Here is a 27,625-nt window from a genome sequence, read left to right on the forward strand (position 1 = left end):
AGAAAAAATCATTGAAAAGATCAATGAAACTAATGATTGCTTTTTGAAAAGAAACAAAACTGGCAAAGTTTTAACTAGACAAACTTATAAAAATAGACAAAACTGAAATAAACAAAAGTTACAAATGAAAGAGAAGACATAACTGATACCACAGAAATAAAAAAGATTATAAGAGACTACTATAAACAATTATATTCCAACAAATTGGATTACCTTAAAGAAACAGATTAATTTTTAGGAACATACAATCTACTGAGATTGAACATGAAATAATAGAAAACCTGAATGGGCCAAAAATGAGTAAGAAAATTGAATCAGCAATTTAAAGAATCTCCCATCAAAGAAAAGTGCAGGACCTGTTACCTTCAGGGCTGAATTCTACTAACAATTTTAAAAAAGAACTAACACCAATCCTTCTCAAGCTATTGCAAAACATTTGAAGACAGAATACTTCTAAACTCATTTTACAAGGTGAGCATTACTCTAATACCCAAACAAGACAAGGACACTACAAGAAAAGGAACTACAGGTCAAAATCCCTGATGAACATAGATGCAGAAATCCTCAATAAAATTCTAGCAAACCAAATTCAACTGCACATTCAAAGAATCATTCACCATAATATCAAGTGGAATTTATCCCTGGCATGCAAGGATGATTCAACATAAGCAAATCGATAAATTGATACATCACATTAACAAAATGAAGTAAAAAAACTATATAATCATCTCAATAAATGCAAATGCAAATAAATGCAAAAAAAGCATTGTAAAACATTTAGCATCCTTTTATAATAAAAACTCTTAACACATTAGGATAGAAGGAATGTACCTCAACATGATATAGGCCATATATCACAGCCCACAGCTAACATCATACTCAATGGTGAAAACTTAAAGCTCTTTTTCTAAGCTCAGGAACAAGGCAAGGATGTCCACTATCACCACTTCTTTTCAGCATAGTACTGGAAGTTCAAACCAGAGCAAGTAAGCAAGAAAAAAATCCCAAAGGCATCAAAATGGAAAAGGAAGAAGTACAGTTGTCTCTGCTTGAAGATGACGTGGTCTTACACAGGGAACCATAAAGACTCCACCAAAAAACTGTTATACAGTAGTATACAAGACATAACTTTAACATACAAAATCAGTAGCATTTCTATACACTAACAACAAACTATCTGAAAAAGGAAATCAAGAAGACAATCCCATATGAAATGGAATAAAATACTTAGGAATAAATTTAACGAGGTAAATGAAAGGTCTTTATACCAAAAACTATAAAATGTTGGTGAAAGACATTGAAGAAGATACAAATAAATGGATTGAAAGAATTAGTATTGTTAAAATGTCCATACTACCCAAAGAGATCACAGATTTAATGTAATCCCTATTAAATTTTGAATAATATTTTTAACAAACATAGAAAAAAATCCTAAAATTTCTATGGAACCACAAAAGGCCCCAATACAAAAAGCAATTTAACAAACCAATTCTGTTAAAATTTAATGCCATTTAATTTGACGTGGTGAAATTTGTTCTTGAGCAGAAAGAACAAAGCTAGAGGTATTGCATTACCTGATTTCAAAATGTACTCAAAGCTTAGTAATCAAACAAGCATGGCAAGGGCATAAACATAGAAATATAGACCAATAGAACAGAGTAGAAAGCCCATAAATAATTTCACAAATTTATGCTCAATTGATCTTTGGCAAAGTACACACAAGAACAGGAACAAGAACACACAATGGGGAAAGGACAGTGTTTTCAATAAATGGTGTTGGGAAAATTGAATATCTACATGCTGAATAATAAAATTGGATGCTTATCCTACACTATACACAAAAATCAACTTAAAGACTTAAATGTTAAAACTTGAAACTGTAAAATACTGGAGGAAACATAAGGAAAAACTTCTTGACTTCAATCTTGACAAAGATATTTTTGGATCTGATCCCAAAATTACGGACAAAACCAAAAAACAAAAAACAAAAAATCCAAAGACAGTATCTGCGAACCATATATCTGACAAGAGTTAGTATGCCAAATATATAAGAACCTCATGTAAACAAGGAAACAAATAATTCAGTTAAAAAATCGGCAAAGAACCTGAATAGATGTTACTCAAAAGAAGACACACAAATGGCCAGCAGGTATATAAAACAGGTATATGTTAAACATTACTAATCATCAGAGAAATGCAAATTAAAACCACAGTGGAATAGTACCTCATACCTGTTAGAATGTCTACTATCAAATAGACAAAAGATTACAAGTGTTGCCAAGGTTGTAGAGAAAAGGGAATTGTCTGTGGGAATGTAAATTAAAACATTCATTATAGAAAACAGTATAATAATAGAGTTACCATATGACCCAGCAATCTCACTACTGGATTTATATCCAAAGGAAATGAAATCAGTATGTCAAAAAGATATCTGCACTCCCATGTTCACCGCAGCATTACAATAACCAAGATATGGAATCAACTTCCCTGTCCATCAATGAAAGAATGGATTTTTAAAATGTGATATATATACACAATGTAATACTATGCAGCCTTTAAAAAGAAAGAACTTATATCATTTATGACAATGTAGATGAATCTGAAGAGCACTATGTTGAGTGAAGTAAGTCAGGCACGGAAAGACAAATACCACATGATCTCACTTACCTGTGATATCTAAATAACTCCAATTCATAGAAGCAAAGAGTACAATGGTGGTTGCCAGTGATTGAGGGGCAATGGGCAGTTATTGGACAAAGGATGTAACATTTCAGTTAGAAAGTTTTGGAGATCTATTATACAGCATGGTGTTATAGTTAATAGTAATGTATTCTATATTTGAAGACTGCTAAAAGATTACCTTGTAAATGTTCTCACTATAAAAAATGGTAAGTATGCAAGGTGATGTATATGTTAATTAGCCAAATCTAATCATTTCACAATGTATACATATATCAAAACATCACATTGTGTACCATAAATATATACAATGTTTATTTGCCAATAATACCATAACAGCCTTCACACACACGCAAAAAAAAAAAAAAAAAAAGGAACCCAGGTCACATGGAATCCCCACATTGTACAGGACACTTCTCAATGTAAAATCACAAAATCTACCCAACCACCATAAACAAGGTTTAAAATATGTGAGAGGAAGAAAGATTGGTAGAAGCTAGAGTTCAAGACCAGTCTGGGCAACATAGTGAGACCCCATCTCTAGAAAAAGAAAATTAAAACTTAGCTGGGCATGGCGGTGCACCACTAGTTCCAGCTACTTGGGGGGTTGAGGTGGGAGGATTGCTTGAGTACAGGAGTTTGAGGTTGCAGCAAACTATGATCATGCCACTGCGCTACAGCCTGGGTGATAGAGTGAGATTCTGTCTCTAAAAATATTATAATAAATATAAATATATTAAATAAATAAATATAAATTAAACAAAATATGTGATAAACTCAGGATTAAATGTCTAAAACTTCAAGTAGTAGATTTATCTGAGAATTACAGTGTATTTAAACTTGAAGCTTGTTAAAAATCATAAAATCAAGTGTTAAGCCAATAATAGTAAAACACAACAAATAACAAAAAAAACTCTGTGAAGAAATAATAATGATAATAATAATTTATTTTTTGAGGACTCAATGTCATTTCAGGCACTGTCTTAAGCATTTTACACAAATAATTTTACTGAATTACCAAAACAACACTATATTTATTTATATACAATTGTTATTTCAATTTTAACACATCAAGAAGCACAAAAGGTTAATTAATTTAACCAAAACTGGAGAGCTAGTAAATAATGGAGGCAAAATGTAAATCCAGACAATCTTCTGAAACCATGCTTTTAACCATTTTGCTAATAAAATCTCAAAAAATGTAATCATTGAAATAGAAAATAAATAGGTTAAACAATAAAATAGATAAACAGTTGAAGAAAGAACTAGCAAACTGGAAGATAGAGATTAAGAAATTACCTAAAATGCTATGAATGATAATGAAATGAAAATTTGGCAAGACTAATTAAGAGTCATGAGAATAGAATGAAGTCTAGGAAACTTCTAACATAAATTTCTGAGGAAAAGAATTCAAATAATGCTGCAGCAGCATAATAATAAAGAGATAATAACCGAATATTTTCTAAACTTGAAAAAAGGCATGATACCTTCGACTTGAGTTATTAATCTCTAGCAAAATAAATCCACATTTAGATAAATCATAGTGGAATTGCATAATATCAAATATAAAACTCTTAAAGGCAACTGGAGAGAAAAGATAGATTAATTATAAAGAAACAACAATTAAATCGATTTCTCAAAGAAAGCAGTAGAAGCTAGAAGACCACAGAATAAAATATTACAACTGTTGTACACAAAGCTATGCTATTAATCTTAAATTCTGCTTTTGGACTTTTTGGACAAATAAACTCACAGACCCTATCAGAAATGATGGGAAAGTTTAAGTTCTTAAAGAAAGAAATTGATTAAGAAGAAGTGGAATGTAAGAAGCCATAGATAATGTTTAATATGAGTATTAAGGTAAAGAAGGGATGATCATACAATACAAACAAGTTCAAACTCCTGATCACATGATACTCCAATTTCATCCTTTGAGGCCCTCCATGAGCTCCAGGCACATGGCACTGGCAGGCAAAATATAAAATGTAAAAAAGCTGTGTTAGTTCTATAAAAATAAAATGAAAATGTCCATGGACCAGAAACAGAAAATCAAAACAGAAAATGTAAATGAAGAAAATAAGAAAGCAAGGATATCAAGAGAAAGAACATGAAAGCATGGAAATAGACAGTACAGAGTTCTGAGCTGGGACTAAATTTGATGTGTTTGAGGAAACCTGAGACTAATGTGCTTGAAGTGAATTATGCGAGGGGAAGAGTGGTAGGAAGATCTGTAGTATTAGTTGGAGTCCAAAACAGGCTTAGGTTGAATTTAAGTGAGATAAGATAGAATAATAATAAAAGGGAAAAGAACAGACTATTTAAATAAACAGTAGTGAACAATTTATGTGTTTGAAAAAATGTTAAATCCCTACCCCTCATTTTAAATTAAAAAAATACACAAAGATAAAAACAGTAAAAGTTAGATTCTTACCTCATACCACATATACACATAATGTATTGAGTGAATATACAATAAAACTATGGAGGCATTATAAGAAAAGATTAGAATGTTTTATAACATGGCAACATGGTCTGATAGAAGATGACAGAAATATACGAAACTTAGAAGCCAAGATTTTAAAAAATTGAGTTTAGCTGTGCAAAAACTAACCTTCCATATTTTAAAATTCACTGTAAACAAAAAGTGAAGTGAAAGATTGCACAAAAACATTGGCATCACATACAATGGAGAAATGGTCAAAAGCATAATGTTCAGTAGTTGTTTTCAGAGTGGCATAAATAGACTGGACATGAGTATGAGGGAACTTTCTAGAGTGATGAAAATACTTTAAATCATGATAAGGGTTTGGATTACTTGAATGCATGCACTTGTCAAATTGATGGAACTATGCACATAAAATCTGTGTATTTCACTGTTATAAATTATGCCTTAATAAATAGTTCCTATAAAAACTGTAAGAAAAACACAAATAACAGAAAATGGGCAAAGGCTGAACACAGGACTCTTTCTCTCTCCTGCTGCCATGTGAAGAAGGACATGTTTGCTTCCTCTTCTGCCATGATTGTAAGTGTCCGGAGGCCTCTCTAGCCATTTGGAACTGTGTGTCAGTTAAACCTCTTTCCTTTATAAATTGCCCAGTCTTGGGTATGTCTTTGTTAGCAATGTGAGAACTAACGAACACATCCCACAAACTGATTTCCCAGATGTTATGGGTGGAGATATAAATTGATACAGCCTTACCTTAGAGACATTGAAGACTATTTAACAAGAATATTTAATATGCATAATCTAGCAATACTAGATTTGCAAGTTTATCCTTCAGATAGTCCAGCAGGAGTGCATAATATGCTTGTACAAAGACATTTGTTTGAACTTTGTTTTTATAATATGAATTATTTTGGAACCTCCTTAATGTCCACCAGTGGTGAGAAGGATTAAAATATATTATGATAGTACTTAATGCCACTGAACTGTACACTTAAACATGGTTAAAATGATCAATTTTATGTTATGTATCTTTACTACAATAAAAAAAAGAAAAAAGTTATGATTTATCTATATAACACACCACTATAGAGACTTTTAAAATAGTATAATAGATCTATTTGAAAATATTTCATGATGGTTTGTTAGGTATACTTCTAAATGTTTATATACTTACATGTATGTATAAGTATGTACACAAAAATAGAAAACTATCTAGAGAGCTACCTGTAAAGTTTTTAGCAATAGTAAACATTTGTGTTAACTTACAGGAAAGACTTTAACTTTTTACTTTATATACCTCCAAATGTTTATTCATTCATAAGAATGAGTGTCTGGTTGTTTTAAAATTAAAATACATTGCTTGAGCCCAGGAGTTTGAGACCAGTCTGGGCAAAATGGTGAAATCTGGTCTGTACATAAGACGAAAATCAGCCAGGTTTGGTGGCATGTGCCTATAGTCCCAGCCACTTAGGAGGCTGAGGTGAGAGGTTCGCTTGAGCCTGAGAGGCAGAGGTTGCAGTGAGGCGAGATTGTGCTACTGTATTCCAAATTGGGTGACAGAGTGAGATCCTGTCTCAAATTTAAAAACGAAAAAATAAGATACAGACTTCAAACCATATTACCACGATTTCAAAAATGTTGTGAATAAAAGAAGACACACTTATTCATAAAGCTTCTAGGGGCTGTAGTAGATACATAATTTTTGATGTGGTATAGGTTGGCCTACATATACAGAATATGTGACTAAAATTACGTGTAATCACAATAACTTTTTATGTAACTTTGTTTTAATTCTAATTTGGTAACAGTGACTCAAAATAAATAGAATCATATTTTAGATGGAAACTCGATGACCCATGTAAGTGGCAGGGCTGGAGTTCTGTGCTGTCTGGGCAGAGAAAGCACTTGGACTGAATGATGATGGTCACAGTTTTCTCTGTGAAGTCCTGCGGAATCACTAACCTTGAGTTCATGTGCTCTAAGCTTCACTGTCCCTCCATCCCAAGATCCTAATTTATTTTATTCCATCCTGTTTTCTCTTGTAAATAGAAGAGCACAAGTTGACCTTTCTCAAAGGAGCCAGCAGGAATCTGGTTCTGATAACAAAGTTCCTGTCACTCCTGTGTCTATTAGTTCTCCTAGGTAGTTTCCTCAGGGCTGCGCCAACTTCACTTCACAGTAGATCAGTAGATGAAGGAATAGTGCCACGGAGAATAGCATCCAGAAGAGGTATACTGGAAAGCTAATGCCCCAGGATCTCTGAAGAACATATCAGGTCTGAGGCTTGGGGTCATGGATGGTTTTCAAAGAGCAGAATCCTCCATAACCTTACATAGCGTCTTCATAGTCCACATCTGTAATGTTTGCTTTCCTCAGCCTGGAATAGATGTCTAAGGAAACCTGGAAGCAAAGGTTAGGACTAGAACAGGGAAGACAAGCAGAATATGCCTCCACTGGTCCTCTTCCCTAGTCAGCTTGGATGCATCTTATCATGGCTCATCACATAATGCAAAAATCAGGGCCTCTTGAAAAACTGTGGTCCAAGGCCAGCATTTTCAGAGTGCCTGTATCCCACTGGTGGACTACAGAGATGATCCTGATAAGGTGCAAACTGATGCAAACATACTATGCCTTTCCTCATTCTTATGGGCCATTGTTAGGCAGCCCCATGGGCTGTCATCTTTTAAAAGGTTGTCAGAATTTTATGTTCATAAATTAAATTTAGCATGTCACTGGAGTTTACCAAGGATTTGAATTTTGTCCTGAGATATTTGGCTGCCACACTACACTAGACAAAACTGCAAAGCACCTACTGTTTTTGCACACATGAACAGAGTTGGAATTTCTGCAGTTTTAAGAAAGTATTTTTGTATCAGCGATATCTTGAATTATTCAAAGTTTATCAAATGCTAATTTTTAGTGACACAAATTACTATTAATTAGGTTTGTTCAATATTAATTTAGTTGCTGTAGATTGTTTGGTTAACCTTATAATACAAAGTGATGGATGTATGGCTCAATAATATTTTAGGATAAAGATTTTCCAATAAATAGAATTTTGAGACTAGGTATGCACCCTAGTTTAACGAAAAATCATTGATGTGTGCATTGCTAAAGTAAGTGAATTTGTAAGCCTCCAAAATTTCCTTGTACACTGACCCCTTATTGTTATAACTACATGTTTTTTACCTCAATTTCGTTGGGAGATAGAGAAGAGGTAGACCATGGGATTTTTGCTCTAAGTGGCTATAATTTAAGAAGTTTGAGAACCAGTCCCCAAAAGAAAGAAAGAACATGGAGAAGAGAACAATAGAGACTCTTACCTGGTCGTCCATATGTGTCCCCAGGGTTTCTGCTGCGGAGAAAAGGCAAGTGCTATGACATTCCACTTATATTTAAAGTCCTTCATTAAACTTGTGTTAAGAAAAGCTTCTTCCTCTCCCATCTATTTCCCATTAATTGATTTCCATTAATATTTTCTGTCTTGCTTTTCTGTTTATCACAAGTATGATTCCCTTAGTAGCCAGAGGAAAATTGGCACCCTGGGGGTGGGAAGGTAAGTAGAGTCCCTATGCCAGGAAGGGCCTTTATACGTCTCAGCTATTCTGGGCCAACCGTGTGTAGAATGGGACAAGAGCACCAGCTAGGCAGCTGTGCTGGGGTTATGAGGAGTGTGTCAGGCTACTCAAAGAAGGCAGGCAGAAGCCATCACCTCTGATGCTGCCACATGACTGGGGAGTGAGGCATAAAATGTAGGCCTTACAATGACACCTTATTGTTAACTACATGTTTTTACCTCGATTGTGTTGGGAGGTTGGGAAGAAGTAGGCCATAATGGGATTTTTGCTCTTTCTAAGTGACTATAATTTAAGAAATTTGAGAGCCCAGCCCCAGAGGAAAGAAAGAACCTTAGCATTAGCTCTGGGCTCTACTCAAGGTAGCTCCAGACCCAGGGACAGCCACTAAGTATACACAGTGATGCTCACAGCCTTCTGCTCTGAAGAATGCTGTTGTCTGCCATGCACAGCCACTGATTGTTCTCTTGGTTCTAGGAAAGACAAAAGTCAGAGGCAAATTTACTCCCTCGTTTCTCACCTGCTGCTGATTCCTGCTCCGGCTGGTTATAGTACACCAACGAATAAACCTCATGCCCACTTACAACATTCACTGCAAGAGAAGGAAGGAGACTTCATGACACAGCCCCTGATTCCTGTCTTTAAAATTACTCCATACCTTCCACCTGTCACAGTCATGAAGACAGATGAGTCATTTGTTTGCAGTAGAGGCTGGGGCACAGCAAAGTCAGGTCTGGCTAGCAGATGTTATTCCGTTGTCCCTTCCCAAGCTTGCTGTACCAACTTTGGCCTGCGTCATTTGGAAAGGCTCACCATTTTCATATATAGGCTGTAGCTGTCCTGGGGTAGGTGAGTTGAGGTAGGGGAACTCTTGGGGTACAGGGCTGGGAAGGCTCCTGCAAACACAGAGACACGTGTTACTTATCTGAAATTATATCCCAGATAATGCAGATATCACACTGAAGGAGAGAAGCCTATGACAAATGGTCCTGAGCAGAATACTAAGTTATGGGGAAATGAGCAGCTAGAAGGCACCGCAGTGTGGCACGAGCCATGGCCCTGTGCACAGGCTGTGGGGCACTGCAGACCAAGCACATGAGCGTAAGGCGTGGTATTGCCCATTCCCAGAATAGTGTCATTCGCATCATGAGTGCTCCCTAAATATTAAATGAATAAATATTGACTCACTCCGGATGGAAAACACTTTGCTTGGCAGAACAAGCAACTTGAGGAAGGCGCAAAAGAAAATGCTCCTTCTTGTGCAGGTACCAGTGAAAGAGTGCTGCTCTCATTTGGAAAAAAAAAAAATCTGTTTATTGTTGGCATAAATGATAATACATTATATTAAAAAGACAACTAAACATTGGTATCTCTAGATGGGAGTATTTTAAAAAATATTTTCCTCCTCTAAACATCTAAAGAATTTCACCAATAACTGTTCAGTATGTTTATTCCTGTCTGTCTTACATTCCAGAAATGTACATGTATCTTACCTACCCTAAAATACTTTAAAACTTTCAAGAGCTTTTTATATTTTCACACCTCTCAGCACTCAACGGAAAGGCTTATAGATCCTCAAATATTGGCTGACTGCCTGAATGAATGCACGATCCTGGTGAAAGCTATGTGGTTTTATTTTTATTTATTTATTTATGAGACAGAGTCTCGCTCTGTCACCCAGGCTAAAGTGCAGTGGTGCCATCTTGGCTCACTGCAACCTCCACCTCTCAAACTCAAGGGATTCTCTTGCCTCAGCTTCCTGAGTAGCTAAGACTACAGGCATGCACCACCACGCCCAGCTAATTTTTTGTATTTTGGTACAGATGGAGTTTCACCATGTTGCCCAGGGTGGTCTGGAGTCGTGAGCTCAGGTGATCCACCCACTTCAGCCTCCCAAAGTTCTGGGATTACAGGTGCGAGCCACCGTGCCCAGCTGCAATGTGATTTTAATATTCTGCAGTGGTATTAAAAGGGATAAATAGGAAAAATAACAAAAAGATTTAAAATCGTTAATGTATGAAATCTAAAAGAAGGGAAGTGACGATGAATTGTTCAAAGCTGCCAGTAGGAGAACTCAGGAGTGAGTTCTGGGTATAATAAAACAGAAAAAAAAGTTCAGGAGAGAACAAATCTAAATCTATTTTTAAAATAGATTTTTCTGCATTATTGGCACATATAGCAAAAACAGGCCTCACCTGAGTGGATCCCTGGTTGAACGTCTTCCTGCAAAACAAACAAATAAGCATACACATAAATGGAAGAACCCTCACTGTCAGTGCTCTTATACACCCTGCACAGGGATATGCCTCATGCTTAGATGCCCATTGCGGGTGCCACTGTGTGTCCAGCAGACATCCTGGCAATCATTTTCAGAGCCTTCATTTCACAAACGGAAACTCGAGTCCTGAATAATTAAGTGAGATTCCCAAAGCCAGTTAGTACCAGATCTAGGACCTGGCACCCAAGTCTCTAAACTTTTACATTTATTGTATGTTTTGGTTTTGTTTTACAACCACACCACCCAATCTTACTGTGACAAAAGTCCTTGGAGGTAGGTGCTGCCATAACCATGCTATAGATGGTGTGAGGTACCCAAAGATGTCAGAAAAGCTTGGAATTTAAATGAGAATCTCGTAGTGTCCTCTCTTGCCTTGTCTCCAACTTCCTCAGTGAAGAGGAGACCAAGGTTAAATATATAAATAAATATGTAATTACCAATTGCAATAACATGTGAATCTAAATAACCTGGAACTCATAACAGGAGAGGACAATTGCAGGCTGTGCAGGCCAGGCGAAGCCTCTTGGAAAAAATGACATTTCAGAGGAAAGTTGAGAAAGTTCCAGCAATAAGTAGAACATGTGGACGTGTGAACGTGCATTTCAGAGAGAAGAAAAAGCATGTGACAATACTTGAAGGTGACTAAGAATTGATGCACTGACTTTAGTACTGGGACATAGTCAGGATAGCTGGAACTGCTAACCATATTTCTCTTCTGTGGCAAATTATTTTAAATAGTTACATTTGTTTGTTTGTTTGTTTGTTTGTTTGAAAGAGAGTCTTGCTCTTTCACCAGGCTGGAGTGCAGTGTGCGATCTCGGCTCACTGCAACCTCCGACTGCCTGGTTCAAGTGATTCTTCTGCTTCAGTCTCCCAAGTAGCTGGGATTACAGGCATGCACCACCACACTCAGCTAATTTTTGTATTTTTAGTAAAGACGGGGTTTCCCCATGTTGGCCAGGATGGTCTCGATCTCCTGACCTCGTGATCTGCCCACCTCAGCCTCCCAAAGTGTTGGGATTACAGGCGTGAGCCACCGCCCCTGGCCAAATCATTACATTTTTGTATAAAAGTTAAATCACAGAAGCACAAAATATCACCCGAACCTCAATTGATAGCACATGAGAGGTGGAGAACTTTACCAAAAATGTTACACTATGTTAATAGGCACTGTTCCTACCTGCTGGGGTTTTTGGCAGATTCACAGGCAAGGTGGTTAACAGCATATACATCTTTTGCGGTATACATGTCACAATTTCAGTGAAAACAACGATCACAGTAACAAAATGCCACTCTCTTTTAAATACTAACCTATTTTTCTTTTGAGGCCGTAGCAAAATAATAAGGCCACAGTGGCAGGACCAAGGGTGCCGAGGAGCCCCTCAATGACTCCTGAGGTAAGATGATTGCTTCTGGCCCCAGGAGGCACTAGAGGGAGAGACCTGTGCATGATCTGCTCAGAGGAAGGGCTTGGGGCTTAGAGAGCAGACATCTTGGGTGTGGGTTGTACCCAAGGTCTGCTCTTCCAAGTGGGGATTTATTTATTTGTCTGGGGACTTGTGGCTTATCACATTTATGAAAAGAGAAGAGAGGCACCCAACCTTGAGTTCTCCATGCCCCTCCAATACATCACGCATGAGAGCACCTCACACAGAGGCCCCACCATTGGTAGCACACCCCCGGAAGCATAGTGGAACCAGCAAAACTCTCCCAGGACGCTGGGAAGGAGACATTGACCAACACAGTTCCATAGCCTGAGCTATACCTGTGAAGTTGAGTGTCACCTCCTCACTGCGCTGGGCCCCCAGGCCATTGTTGGCCTCACAGGAGTAGTTTCCAGAATGTTCTGCAGTCAGGGAAAGGTTGAAGGAGGCTCCTCCTCCAGAGGGAGCTGAGCTGCTCCCCAAGATGACATCCTCGTGATAAAACCAGTACAGGATCGGATGAGAGCCTCTCAGGGCCTCACAGTGAAGCTTCAGCACATCCCCCACCACAGCCTGGGCCCTGGGAGCCCTGAGCATGAGGATAGGACGAGACACTGGGACTGAGGGAGATAGTAGACTGTAAGAGACAGTCTCTGACAATGCAGCAAACCCGTAATCCCTGCCCACCGATGCTCAGCCCCATTGAACTTCCTCAGCATGCCCCAGGGAAACTTTGTGTGCCCCAGGGAAACGTGGAGCCCAGTTTGTGACTGGCTGGTTGAATGGAGGGTAGTGGAACTTACTTCTGACAGTGATGCTCACCAGCCCACTGGGTCTGGGACCATAGCCATTTTCAGCTACACAGTAATATTGCTCAGCATCACTCTCCCTCGCTGTAGGAATCTCATACTCTGCTGTCAGTGAACGCTGGGTCTTTGTCTGAAGGTTTAAACCCATAGCCCCTTTGTACCAAAGGAAGGTGATGTCTCCTGTCCCCACAGCAACTGAGCAGATGAGGACCAGCCTGTCTCCCTCCATCACCTGTCCTCCTGGGGGCTGAGTCTCCAAGCTCACATCAGCAACAGGGACCCCTGTGTGAACACAAGATAACATAGGAAGACCCTGAGTAGGGAGAGTTTCAAAGACAGTAAGTAGATGTGACAGTCCTGAAAGCAAAGAGCATGAGTGAAGTCAATGACGTATATAGCTTAATTTGGGTGAGGGGGAGGGGTCTGCTGATTGGTTGGGTGATGGTGATAGGATAAGAAAGACACCATAGTATTATTATAGAAGGTGTAGCATCAGTTCTCTCCTTAGAACAGTGTGACTTCCACTACCCTAATCTCTCAAACTTTCATTTTTTCAAGGCACAATAGTATAGTAAAGTGATTATAAGTCCAAATTGTAAATTGAACTGCCTTGTTTGAAGAGTGGTTCCAACTCTTTTACTTGCTGTGTGTGCTTGATCAAATTACTCAACTTCTCTGAGACATAATTTCCCATATGTAAAAGATTGCTGGTAATGACAGTTATCTCCTGCAGTTGGAGGGTTCACGATTACACAATATATGTGAAGCATTAGGATAGGGACTTCCATGTATAAACTGCTCAATGATTATTGTGGTGGTGGTGGTCCAGTTTCACCAGTATAGACTTTTTAGCAAGTGTGGGAGAGCACAGCCTTTTGGAAGTATTAGACATTTGCTTCATGGCACGATAGAATGGCAGAGGATGTTGGAAGTGTCAACGCTGACGTGGAATAACAAGATGAATTACAAAGCACTCTTTTCTTTCTATTTTTTGGAAATTAAGCTCCAACTGCCCTTCCATAAGCCCTGCTCTGGTAACCTATTCTACACATTCCTTTGGCAAAGCCTTCTCTGAGTACCTCAGTCCTTTATCCCCCTTCTCTGTAGTCAACAGCCAGTCCTACACAATGCAGCATCACATATTTAACCCTAGGCATTCAGAGTGCTGGCTGAGCATCAACTTCATGTAGTCAGGTACCAAACATTATGCAGCTCTTCCCCCACACCCTCCAGCACAGTGAAGACACACAGTAAGGGTTTCCTAAATACTCTCTGTTTGCCTGGATGGAAACAGATTGAATAAGGGAAGATCCCTTAAGGATCCTAATAATGAGAGAAACTCAGGAATATCTTTCAAACAGCTCCTATTCTTGCAGAGATATAACCCATAACAGTGAGGATTAGCCTCTTGCCACTGCCCTTCTCAGTCTATCCTGGCAGACTGACCCCACTGACACTCACTGTGCACATTTATCTGGGATCTCCAGCTCCTCAAGACTTTGGATGCCATTGTCTGTGCCTCGCACCAGTAGGACCCTGAGTCTTCTTTCCACATGTTGGCGATCTGGAGCTTGGGGGAGCGGCTCCAGCCCGGGCCCAAGGCCTGGGCATCTCTGAAGAAGCAGAACTGGAACTGGGCATCTGAACTCTGTAGAGAGGGCATCTTACAGGTCAGGGTCACTGGGCTCCCCTCTGTGGGATGGGAGGGGCTGACTATCAACAACAGCTCTAGAGAGAGGAATTAAACACAAATGATTAATGGAGTTCAGAGTTTCTGGTAAGAGGCACTTTGTGTCACGGCACTAGCCAACAAGACTCAGAGAAACAGCCAGTTGGACACACAGGCCACTCCACATGCCTCCCCACCCCGCACTGGCCCATGGGCCTTCCATGAACTCACCCTGCTCACCCCTGGTACATCCTGCCCCTGAGCAGTGTTATCTTTCAGAAGACAACCCTTACCTTTGACTTGGATCTTATTATTTTTTGAAGTTCCTATCCATAAACCAAAAGTACCTTTCTTGAAGCCAGTACAATAATATTGAAGACTGTCACTGGAGTTGACACTGGAGATGGTGAAGCTTGAAGTTTTATTCAAAGTGAATATGCTTCTTTTATCCTTGTAAGCCATATTCATTATCTTCTTCTGTTCCCTTTCCCCTGGCATCTCAGAACCACACTATCTTTTTCAAAAACAGAATATGGGACCTGCAGGGTTGATCTGTCCAGGAAAGACATAGAAGAATCCAATCCCCTCATCGCTGACTCTGTCCTGCCCCTATTATTGCTGTTTCCGTTAGAAGCAATGGGGTGTATTTGCTTGGAAATGCCCAGTACCCATCATCCACACAGCTTCTCTACAAACTTCTGTAGAAACCATGATCTAAAGAGCTAATTTAATCCTTTGGGATGTTGGGGGCTCTTTTTCTTTTTCTTTCTTTTTTTTTTTTTTTTGATACAGGATCATGTTCTGACTCTTAGGCTAGAGTTCGGTGATGCTATCTCAGCTCACTGCAACCTCAACTTCCTGGGCTCAAGCAGTTATCTCACCTCAGCCTCTCAAGTAGCTGGGACTAGAGACACATGCCACCAAGCCCAGCTAATTTTATTTATTTTTTTTCAGAGACAAGGTCGTCTTATGTTGCTCAGGCTAGTCTCAAACTCCTGGGCTGAAGTGATCCTACCGCCTTGGCTTCCCAAAGTACTAAGTACAGGGGTGAGCCTCCGCTCCTGGCCTGGGACTCTTTTCGGTGATAAGATAATAAAATTGTGCTCTGCTCTCTCCTCATCTCCCCAGTTTGCAGCAGCCCATAGAAATGTCACAACACCTAATAGATATGGGCTGTGTGGACATTTGTTTATCCAACCCTCAGAGTCTCTGCCTCTTGAAAAATATTATACTTTCCCTAAGACAAAACTTATTTCTTTCCTCACCAGATGAAAATGACAAGTGCTTTGGATTACTAAGGGGTGATTCCTAGTTCAATATCTGTAATCTCTAAGTTTTTTTCTGCTGAAATTTTTTTTTTGAAACTTTTAAACACCAGTTCCATCCATAGTACCAGAATATTCGCTTTGTCCTGAGGCATGGAATATCTTAGAGTCACTGTCTTTCCTTGGAAAACTGTGGTCCCCAGAAGACTGACCAGTAATGCAGCTCTTGGAGCTAGGCAGGGCAATAAATAAAAAAGTATTTAGGCCAGGCGTGGTGGCTCATGGCTGTGATCCCACTACTTTGGGAGGCTAAGGCTGGTGGATCACCTGAGGTCAGGAGTTCAAAACCAGCCTGGCCAACATGGCAAAACCTTGTCTCTACTAAAAATACAAAAATTAGCCAGGCATGGTGGCATGCATTTGTAGTTCCAGCTACTCCCAAGGCTGAGGCAGGAGAATCACTTGAACCCAGGAGACAGAGGTAGCAGTGAGCTGAGATCACACCACTGCACTTCAGCCTGGGCAATAGAGTGAGACTCTGTCTCAGAAAAAAAAAAAAAGGGGGGGGGGGGCATTTAGTATTTGGGCATCTGTAACCCACTATTCTCAATGAGACTAGAGTGATGATGAAGTGGGAAACTGGACAGGTTGGATTGCAAGGGTCTGGAACTCAGTCTTACAGCTCAGAGCTTGTTTCAGATAATTCTTAGATAGCAGAGACTATCCGGAAAATACCTGGTGACAGAAACTTGGTTTCCTCTTCTTTGATATGGCTTTGGATTTCTGCTTAGGCTGGGATTGGGCACTTGGGCTTAGGGGTAAAGATGAGACCAGACAAAAGGCATGCATGGTATTAACACAAGTCATGAGTTAGACTTGGACAAACATTAGATAAGGAACCTAGAAGGCTAGACTGACTTTGAATCTCTCTGAATCTTTCTGGTCACAGGAATTGCTAAGGTACTTGAGAACCTGTGTTCCCTAGTTGCACTTGCAGCCGATGTTCTTGAGGTAGCAGGACAATCTCTTTTAACTCCGTGGCTAGTATTTTCTGCACAAGATAGCAATTTTTACATTTTTAACATTGAGCATAATCTAATGAAGAGTCCTTGGAGGGGAAAGGAAGTCCCTACTCTCCTCCTCTGGTAAAAGTAAGACTTTGAGTCAGGATCAGAGCAATGAAGTAAGTTTGCATAAACCAGAGTCTGAAAGAGAAAATGAATTGGGGTAACAGGTGTGGCTGCAGAGAAGAGCTAAAAATAGGAAGGAGGCAGCAGTACTACTTCACTCCACACATGGCTGGAGGATTCACTCTAATGTTCTCCGTGGATGCGTGATTTTGGCATTTCCTTCATCACCCATGGTGATACACCCAGCCGAGGAGCACAACTGGGAATTGGAGCTCCTGAGGCTGAGAGGACAGAGATGCTTCTAGCGTGACTCTTCAGCACCCTTTGCCTTCCTTGTGCAAACAGTGTCTCCCTCCCTGTGCTGGGACTTCCCAGAAATAAGACTGTGTTCTTGAGAAGGTCAGAGCAAGACCTATTCACCCCACTGAGCAGACATGTGTCAGGTGCAGAGACTGATGTGAGGACAGAGCAGCCCAGGCCCAAGGGAGTCACTGATGTTTGTACACCTCAGTAGTTGTCACCCTGATATGTTTTGGACAGGAAGGGGCTGCTAAGACAGCAATCTGCAGGCCTCCTGTGCTGACCTAAGTGACAAAATACCCATAGACCTTGAAGAAGAAAAGGAAGTGCAACTCACCGGCGGGTTCACAGAGTGGAGCTGGGAGAGAATTCAGCAGAGATCAGTACAGAGCAGCAAATCCCACACATCTCCAAAGTTTAAATCCTCCGAGAGCTTCCCCAGCACCACACCCTCCATCCCTTGTACCCTCCCTGCATCTCTCTCTTCCTCCCTCCTTCCCTCTTTCTCTCTTCTCCCCTTCCTTCTTTCATCTTCTCTTCCTCCCTCCTTACCTTGCCCCTACTTCTTTTCTTCTTTCTCTCTGCTCCTTTCCCCACATTTTGCATCACCCATAGAGCACCTACCCACAGAACAACACATGGCTCTTTTTTATGATCATAAAGTAATTGCCAATGACTTGTGTTGTCTGTGATTAGGAGGTGGCATCTTTGCTAATTACTTAGCAGCTCCCTCTTCAAGTTCCTTATTCCCACTCCCACCTCCTCCTCTCAAAGGTCTTGAGGGTCCAGCTTTGTATTGACTGTTTCACGGGAACAACAGAGTCAGGCAAGGAGAGTGCAAAGCCTCATATTCAATGCATAGAGACCCTTTGTTTACCAGTTTCAGACCAGAAGAGGCTTAGGTACAGAAAAGGAATTCAAATTTCTCCAAAAATTCTCTTCTATCTAAAGGATTTGACCATAATATTATGGCTCAATGATGAAGAAAAAATAATTCTGGGGAAAATGCAGGCTTTGTAGCTGGATGACACAGATTTGAGTACTGGCTTTTCCTCTTACAAGCTGTGTGACTGTGGGAGAAATGTTTCACCTTTCTGTGCTTTCGTTTCCTTGTCTGTAAAGTGTAGATAATAGTAGCACCTACCTCACAGAGCTTTTGTGAAGATTAAACAAACTGATATTCTTAAGGAGCTTAGACTAGTGCCTGGAATTTACTTATTCAGTAAATATTGTGTCTTTACTATTATCTATTTTAGCCAAGCTTGGTTTGAGACACTTACTTTTTCTTAGGTTAAATGTTTACTTGAATAATTAGTTCCTTAGGTAGGGGAAAAGTATCAATAGGAGATAGTATAAAATCATATTTTATACATTTATCCATTCAACAAATAATTTGAAGTGCTCACTGTATGCCAGACATTGTGCATGGCCCTGGAGTGATGGGAGTGAACATGAATGATAATCTTTGATGTCAATAAATTTATATTATAGTGGGAGAGAGCCAATTTAAAAATAAGTATATAATATTCTTTCAAAGAGTGATTGGTGCTCTAAGAAAAATCAAGCAGAGAAATAAGATACAGAGCGTCTTAAGATGGTCTTAACTGTTTACATAGATTTAGATAGATTCAGTAAAAACCTAAATGAAATCAGGAAACAAGTCTTCTGAATATTTGGGAAAGAGCATCCCTTGCAGAGAAAACATCAAATGCAAGTATCCTGAGGAGGAAATACGCTTGTACAAGGAGGAATGAGAAGGCAAGGGCGCCTGGAGCTGACCAAGTAAGGGGGCAGGGGTTCGTTATTGGTGTCTGAGAAATAGGAAGGATCCAGTCATGGGCACTTTATGGACTTGGCAATAGTTTTGGATTTCATTCTAGGTGTGATGGGGAGCTATGGGCAGTTCTTACTTAATTTACAATATCACTCTGACACTGTGAGGAAAACAGTATAGAAGTGCAAGAAAAGCAAGGAGAACATTAGTGGGAATTTAGTGTAGGAGAGTAAAGATAGTGGTTCAGATTAGACAGTGCTGGTGATATGAAGTGGTCAGACTTTAGTATAAATTCTGAAAGTAGAATTAATAGGAATTGCTTATAGATTAAATAGAAAGTGCGAAAGGAGAGAGAGGGGAATTAAGTATGACTCTTAGATTTTTGGCCACAGCAACTGGAAGAATGGTTGTGACATTTCCTGAATTAGAGAAATTGTGGGGGAAAATAGGTTAAGTTTTGTGGTGGTGGTAGTACAGGTGGAAGATCAAGAGATCTGTTTGAGTTTTAGATGCCTGTTAAACACCTGATGTTAAGTTTAAGATGTTTATTAAGATGTCTATTAGATACCAGAATGCAGTTAAGTACGTAAGAGGTATTTAAAAGAGAGGTCAAAGCTGGAGAAATAAGCTTGCATTTAAGCTTAAAGTGGCACATGAGGTGACATAATTATATAATTTGGGGAAGTGAGTATGGATGAAGTCTAGGTATCAACTTTGAGGATGTCCAACATTTTGAAGTCAGCAAAGGATCCAACCAAGCCAGATGCCATGGCTTATGACTGTAATCTCAACACTTTGGAAGGCTGAAGTGAGAGGACTGATTGAGGCCAGAAGTTTGAGACCAGCCAGGGGGACAAAAAATAAATTAATTAATAAAAAAAAAAAACAAAACAAGTTTGTTGAGGGGGATGGAGTTTCACTCTTCTTGTCCAAGCTAGAGTGCAATGGCACAGTCTCGGCTCACTGCATCCTCCACCTCTCGGGTTCAAGGGATTCTTCTGCCTCAGCCTCCTAAGCAGCTGGGATTACCCAGGCATGTCCCACCACAACCAGCTAATTTTGTGTGTGGTTTTTGTTTTGTTTTGTTTTAGTAGAGACTGGGCTTCATCATGTTGGTCAACTTGGTCTGAACTGCTGACTTCAGGTGATCCACCCGTCTTGGCCTCCCAAAGTGCTGGGATTACAGACGTGAGCCATCACACCCGGTCAAAAAATTGTTTTAATTAGCTGAGTGTGGTTGCATGTGTCTCTGGTTCCAGCTACTCAGGGAGCTGAGGCAGGTGCATCACCTGAGACCAGGAATTCAAGGCTGCAATGAGCCATGACCATACCATTGCACTTCAGTTGGGGCAACAGAGTCAGACCCTAACTCTAAAAAAATTAAATAATTTAGCAAAGAACCTGAAAAGCAGCAGATACTAGAAAGAATTAGAAAGAAAACCAGCAGAATATGATATTCCAGAAGCCAAGTGAAAAGTATTTCCAAAAAAAGAGTGATCAAATGCCCCTGAGAAATTGAGTAAAATAAAAAATTAAAATTGACCCCTGGATGCAGCAACATAAAGACGGTTGATGCTATGTGCAAGAAAAATTCAATGGAATGGTAAGAGTGAAAGACTGATTTAAGTGGGTTCAAGGAAGAGTGAGGAAGAACTACAAGGACTTAGACGAGTTTACCAGGGGTGAGGAATGGGGGAAGATTTGACTATAAAAGGGATTGAGGGCATAAGAAAATTTTATTTATGTATTTATGTATTTATTTATTTATTTACTTACTTTGAGACAGAGTCTCACTCTGTCACCCAGACTGGAATGCAGTGGCATGATCTCAGCTCATTGTAATCTCTACCTCACAGGTTCATGCAATTCTCCTGCCTCAGCCTCCCGAGTAGCTAGGACTACAGGCATGGACCACCACACCTGGCTAATTTTTGTATTTTTAGTAGAGATGAGATTTCACCATGTTGACCACGCTGGTCTCGAACTCCTGACCTTAGGTGATCCACCCGCCTAGGCCTCCCCAACTGCTGGGATTACAGGCGTGAGCCACTGCGTCCAGCCAGGAAATTTTTGAAGGGATAAAAATGTCTTGTATTTTGATTCTGCTGGTGGTGATATTGCTCTAAATCTTTGTCAAAAATGATAGACAGTGTTTCAAAAAAGTAAATCTTAACGTAATGTAAATTAAAAATAAATATTGAATAAAGAATGAAAGGAAGTGAAGCAAAGACAGTAACTCACTGAAAACTTTATGTTTTGCTTTATTTTATTTTTTTGAGACAGGATCTTGCTCCGTTACCCAGGCTGGAGGTCAGATCACTGCAGCCTTAACCTCCTGGGCTCAAGTGATCCTCTTACCTCAGCCTCCCAAGTAGCTGGGACTACAGGCATGTGCCACCATGCCACACTGTTTATTTTTTATTTTTATTTTTTATCTTTTGTAGAAACGAGATCTTGCTATGTTGTCCAGGCTGGTCTCAAACACCTGGTGTCAAGCGATCCTCCCGCCTCAGCCTCCCAAAGTGCTGGGATTACAGGCATGAGCCACCACACCTGGTGCACTGAAAACTTTATAAAGGGAGACAGAAAAATGGTGTAGTAAATGGAAGCCATATTTCTATTATTTTAAGGGAAAAGACATTGTCGGTGATGTCGGCAAGATGGCTGACTAGAGGTGTGTATTACTCATCCCCTTTCCTCCTAAAACACACTGAAACAATAAGAAAACAACTACATTTTGACTGGAGTGTCTAAAGGAGAGCACTGAAGTACAGCAGGGAAGTGGCAGAAACCTTGTGGAGCACAGAAACTCAGGATGGCTACATAAAGAAGGGAATGGAACACCCTGCCTCTGCAACCCTGTCTCCTCAGTCAGGATCAGCTTGGAATGCAGGCTGGGATTCAGGCCTAGGAGGGGCTTTTCCCTGAAAACAAAAGGCAAAGAAGTCCCCAGAAGCCCTCATTATATCTGTGGACACTGGCAGTCTTCGCTGCTGGAGAATCCTGCAGTTCTCACAGGCCCTAAGTCCAGTTTTGGAATCTACCTGGAGTTCATATGGGTGCATTATTCTAGAGTAAGAGCCCATATTCTGGCTCCTCCCATCCCATGACCCAAGCTACTACTGCACAGCACCATCTTGAAACTAGAGCAACTACTAGAGTGTGTTCTGTTCTTGGGGGCAGTAGTCACTGCATCTATTCATCCTTGAGGCTTCACCATCATTGCATCATGCTCACACACAGTAGTACACCATCTGCTAGCCAAGCTGCCCCGCTTCCTAACCCATGGGAACAAGACGTCTAGGAAACACTCCATTTTCTCCATCCTAGTGGCTTCAGTGCCCCAACCCCAGGGACTCAAAACCTAGGCTCAGGGAGACAGCTGTGATCCTGTCACTTGAGTCCACATGACACTCTGCCCTGCCAAGGAACAGGCTGTCTTGCCCAGTGGGGAAGTCAAGCCTTATCCAGAAAACCAGCCATGTGCCTGCCTCCTTGGTATATGACCCAGTCGGGCATCCTGCCCCTAGGGAAGCCACAGCTGAGCCAGCAGACCAACTGCATGCCCCCTTGGTGTGAAAACCAGCCTGGCACCTCACCCCTGGGGAAACACAGCACCTGGCAATCTGTATTACTCTGCCCTTCTCGGTCAAACAACCTAAGCATACTGCCTGGATCTGGACTAGCCCTTGGAAGCCTGAGGTGCTGAGGCACACCATTTCCTTGGTGTGATGGTGTGATATGGGGGAGTGAACCCAATAAGCCACAACTGCATCCTATCACCATTCCAGGATTTTTGCTGTCACTACACCTGGCATCACAGAGCCAGGGCCACTACTGTGTCCCACCACTCCAGGGTCCAGAGTCACCACTGTGTAATACACTCTCTCCTGGTGCCTAAGTTGCTACTGTGTCCATTGACTCTGGGATTTGATTTGTACTTGTGATCTGCTACCCAGTGTCTGAGCCTTTGGAAAACCCTTTATCCTTAGAGCCATAACAGTGCTGTATCTTGACCCCCCAGGTTCAAAGTCACAGCTACAACCTTGCCCCTTGACTTCTCCACTGGGCCTGAGATACTGGAGAGTGCTTCAGAGTCACATTCTTTGCCTTGGTGGAAGAGCTGTGTCCATCTATGCCTAAGACAATGAACCTGCACCCAGGCACAGATGCCACAGTAGTGGCACTGTGTGCAGGACAATGAGTGCAGGACCAAAACCACCTCAAGCATCTGTGCCCTGGAACACAGTACTACCGTGCCTGCCTGTGACCCATGCTGGGAACGAACACCAAAAGAGACCCTCTCAGGTATGAGGGTCTATGAGGAAAAGAACAAGAAGATCCCTAAAGCTCTTGCCACTGAGAACTGTAACAATCTATCCTGCCACCGCCACCCCCAGAAACTCCTACAGTCTAGGACACTGAGGCACACACAAGCATTGCTGACATTGATCACTGCTGAAGAAATTATACAGAGACCACACTACTATGCTCACCTGGAACCAAACCAATGCACCTTCCTCAACTAAGGATCCATCGGTGCCCTAGGATCAATCTGCAGGTGAAAGTCTTTTCTTACAAAAGCTACTCTAAAATTGAAAGAGGAGACTCTTCCACCGGATGCACAAATGTTAAAGCAGGAACACAACAAACATGAAAAAGCGAGGAAACATGACATCACTAAAAGAACAAAATAATTTTCCAATAACTAACTGGAGATTTATTAATTGCCTAAAAAATTCAAAGTTATAATCTTAAGGGAACTCACTGACTTATAAGAGAATACAGATGAAAAGTTCAATAAAATCTGGAAAACAATTTATGACCTAAAGAGGAAATTTGAAAATAGATAGATATGAAAATAATCCAAACAGAAATCATAGAGCTAAAAAATTAAATGCATGAAATAAGAATTACAATTGAGAGTTTCAACAGTAAACCAGATAAAGAAGAAGGCTTTCTAAACTTGAATACAGATCTTTTGAAATACCCCAGATAGCTGAGGAAAAAGTTTTTAAAATGAAAAAAGCTACAGGACTTTTGGGACACCATTAAGTGAGCAAATATTTGTATTATTAGAGTAGTAGAAGAAAAAGATACAGAGGAAGTGATGGAAAGCATATTTGATAAACTAGTAGTTGAAAACTACTCAAGTCTTGGGATGGATATGAACAACTAGATCCATGAAGCTCAAAAATCCCCAAATAGATTTAACCCAAAGAAGTCCTCTCCAGGTACATTATAGACAAATTGTTAAAGATCAGATACAAAGAGAATTCTAAACATAGAAGAAACATCAAGTCACACATAAGAGAATTTCTATAAGAATGTCATCAGATCTATCACCAGAAATCATGCAGGCCAGGAAAGAATAAGATGATATATTCAAAGTGCTGAAAGAAGAAAACTTTCAGCAAGAACACTATACCCAGAAAAGCTGTCTTTCAGAAATGAAGGAGAAATAAAGTCTCACCCACACAAGCAAAAGCTAATGGAATTCAAGACCACTAGACAAGCCTTAAAGTAACTGCATGAGAGAGTGTTACAACCAGAAATGAAAGGACAATAACTACTCCATGAAAACATGTGAAGGTATACAATTAACTGATAGAGGTAAATTGATCATTAAATTCAGAAAATCTCGTTACTGTAATGGTGATTTGTAAATCTTTCAAATCTCTAGTATGATGGTTAAAAGTCAAAATGGTCAGTAATAACTATAGCTGTGATAAGTTGTTAAGAAACATACAATATAAAATATGTAACATAAGGCAACAAAAATATAAATTATGGGGGCAATGGTAAATGTCTAGACCAAAATTAAGTTATTATCAGCTTAAAGTAGTCTATTATAACTATAATATTTTTTATATAAGCCTCATGGTAACCACAAAGAAAAAATTGACAGCAGACACATAAATGGGAGAGAGAAAAGAATCAAAGCCTAGTGATTCAAAAAATCCACCAAAACACAAAAATAAATAACAAGAGAGAAACAAAGGAATGAAAGATCTACAAAACAATTAGAAAACACTCAACAAAATGGCAGGAGTAAGTCTGTACATATCCATAGTAACCTTGAATGTAAATAGATTAAATTATTCAATTAAAAAATATAGAGTGGCTGAATGGATTTTAAAAAACAAAACCCAACTATATTCTGCCTACAAGAAACTCTACCTGTAAGGACGTACATAGACAGAAAGTAAAAGGATGAAAAAGAAATACCATGAAAAAGGAGAACAGGAATAGCTATGCTTATATCTTATGTAATATAATTTAAGTCAAAAACTATAAAAAGACACAAAGAAGGCCATTGTATAATGACAAAGGGGTGAATTCATCAACAAGATATAAATGATTTTAAACATATATACATCCAACACTAGAGCACCCAAATATACAAAGCAATTATTATTAGATCTAAAAGGAGATATAGACTGCAATATAATAATAGTAGGGGACTTTAACACTCCACTTTCAGCAATGGAAAATCATCCAGACAGAAAATCAACACATAAATATCAAATTTAAAATACACTATAGACAAAATAGATCTAATGGACATTTATAGAACATTTCACCCAATAGCTGCAGAATTCACATTTTTCTCATCTGCACATGGAACAGTCTCGAGGATAGATTGTATTTTAGGAAACAAAATGTCTTAACAAATTTAAAAAGATTGAAATTATATGAAGTATCTTCTGACCACAATGGTATAAAACTTGAAATCAATAACACAAGGTACTTCAGAAACTTCACAAATACATGAAAATTGAATATCATGCTCCCAAAGAACCTATGAGTCAATGAAAAATAATTTAAAAAGAAATTTTAAAATTTCTTGAGGCAAATAAAAATGGAACCACAACATACAAAAATATATGAAATATAGCAAAAACAATTCTAAAAGAGAAGTTTATAGCAATGAATGCCTACATCAAAAATAGAAGAAAGATCTAAAATAGGTAACCTAATGTTTCACCTCAAGGAACTAGAAAAATAAGAACAAATTCAGCCCAAAATTAATAGAAGGAAGGAAATAATAAAGACTATGGCAGAAATAAATGAAATAGAGACTAGAAAAACAATACAAAAGATCAATGAAATGAGTCAGTTTTTGAAAAAAGATAAACAAAATTGACAAACTAGCCAGACTAAATAAGAAAAAGGAGAGAAAATTCAAATAATAAAATCAGAAATAAAAAGGGGACATCACAACTGACATCACAGATTATAAAGGATAAAGGATTATAAGACTACTGTGAACAACTATATGCAAATAAATTGGTACCTTAGAAGAAATAGATAAGTTCCCACACACATATAACTTCAAGATTGAATTATGAAGAAATAAAAAATCTGAACAGACCAATAACAACTAAGGGAATTCAATCAGTAATAAAAAGTTTTCCATCAAAAAGGAACCTAGGACCTGATGGCTTATTGCTGAATTCTACCAAACATCTGAAGAACTAATACCAATTACTCTCAAATGATTTCAAAGAAATTAAAAGAAGAAAATGCTTCCATACTCATTCTAAGGGGCCAATATTACTTTGATGCCAAAACCAGACAAAAACACAACAAAAAGAACAGGCTGATATTTCTGATGGACATAGATGTGCAAATTCTCAACAAAATACTAGCAAACCAAATTCAACAGAACATTTAAAAAATTCATTTACCATGATCAATGGGATTCATTTCAGGGATGAAAGAATGGTTCAATATGCAAATCAATAAACATGATACATCACATTAACAAAATCAAGAATAAAAATCACCTGTTCAACACATGCACAAAAAGCATTTTACAAAATTCAACATCCATTTATGCTAAAAACTCTCAGAAAATTAGGTGTAGAAGAGATGTACCTCAACATAATAAAGGTCATATATGACAAGTCTATAGCTAATATCATACTGAATGGGGAAAAGTTGAAAGCATTTCTCTAAAATCTAGAAAAGACAAAGATGTCCACTTTGGTCACTTCTATTTAACATAATAATGGAAGTCCTACCCAAAGTATTAGGCAAGAGAAAGAAAGAAAGGACATCCAAATTGAGAAGGAAGAAGTTAAATTGTCCCTGTTGGCAGATGACATAATCTTATATGTAGAAAACCCTAAAGACTCCACCAACAAAATTTCATCTAATAAATGATAAAGCTCTATGTCACTGATTTGGGCATCACCTTCACGGATGAAGTTGCTGGATAATAGATAGATAGATAGATAGATAGATAGATAGATAGATAGATAGATAGA

The 27,625-nt window shown here is 39.2% G+C and overlaps 1 protein-coding gene across 9 annotated transcripts in view; it reads right to left on the reverse strand.

Moving 5' to 3' along the window:
- Positions 1-5,763: 5,763 nt before the first annotated feature.
- The window catches only part of FCRL1 (Fc receptor like 1), a 25,275-nt gene continuing 3,413 nt past the window's right edge, over positions 5,764-27,625 (reverse strand). The window contains exons 2-12 of one of the 9 annotated variants that reach the window (XM_023214139.3): positions 17,916-17,936; positions 14,676-14,942; positions 13,447-13,496; positions 13,209-13,344; positions 12,747-13,025; positions 12,293-12,409; positions 10,899-10,926; positions 9,517-9,599; positions 9,224-9,295; positions 8,452-8,483; positions 6,767-7,528 (exon numbers count right to left, since the gene is read on the reverse strand). In XM_023214139.3, the coding sequence (XP_023069907.1) occupies positions 7,457-7,528; positions 8,452-8,483; positions 9,224-9,295; positions 9,517-9,599; positions 10,899-10,926; positions 12,293-12,409; positions 12,747-13,025; positions 13,209-13,344; positions 13,447-13,496; positions 14,676-14,942; positions 17,916-17,936 (1,157 nt within the window). In that variant the 3' untranslated portion in view covers positions 6,767-7,456. Of the gene's footprint in view, positions 7,529-8,451; positions 8,484-9,114; positions 9,177-9,223; positions 9,296-9,516; positions 9,600-10,898; positions 10,927-12,292; positions 12,410-12,746; positions 13,026-13,208; positions 13,497-14,675; positions 14,943-17,915; positions 17,937-27,625 lie in introns of all 9 variants that reach the window. The other 8 variants (XM_023214137.1, XM_023214134.2, XM_023214138.3 and 5 more) reach the window with 8 other exon arrangements.

Source organism: Piliocolobus tephrosceles, chromosome 1, assembly GCF_002776525.5.
Source record: "Piliocolobus tephrosceles isolate RC106 chromosome 1, ASM277652v3, whole genome shotgun sequence".
In the NCBI taxonomy this organism is placed as follows: domain Eukaryota; kingdom Metazoa; phylum Chordata; class Mammalia; order Primates; family Cercopithecidae; genus Piliocolobus; species Piliocolobus tephrosceles.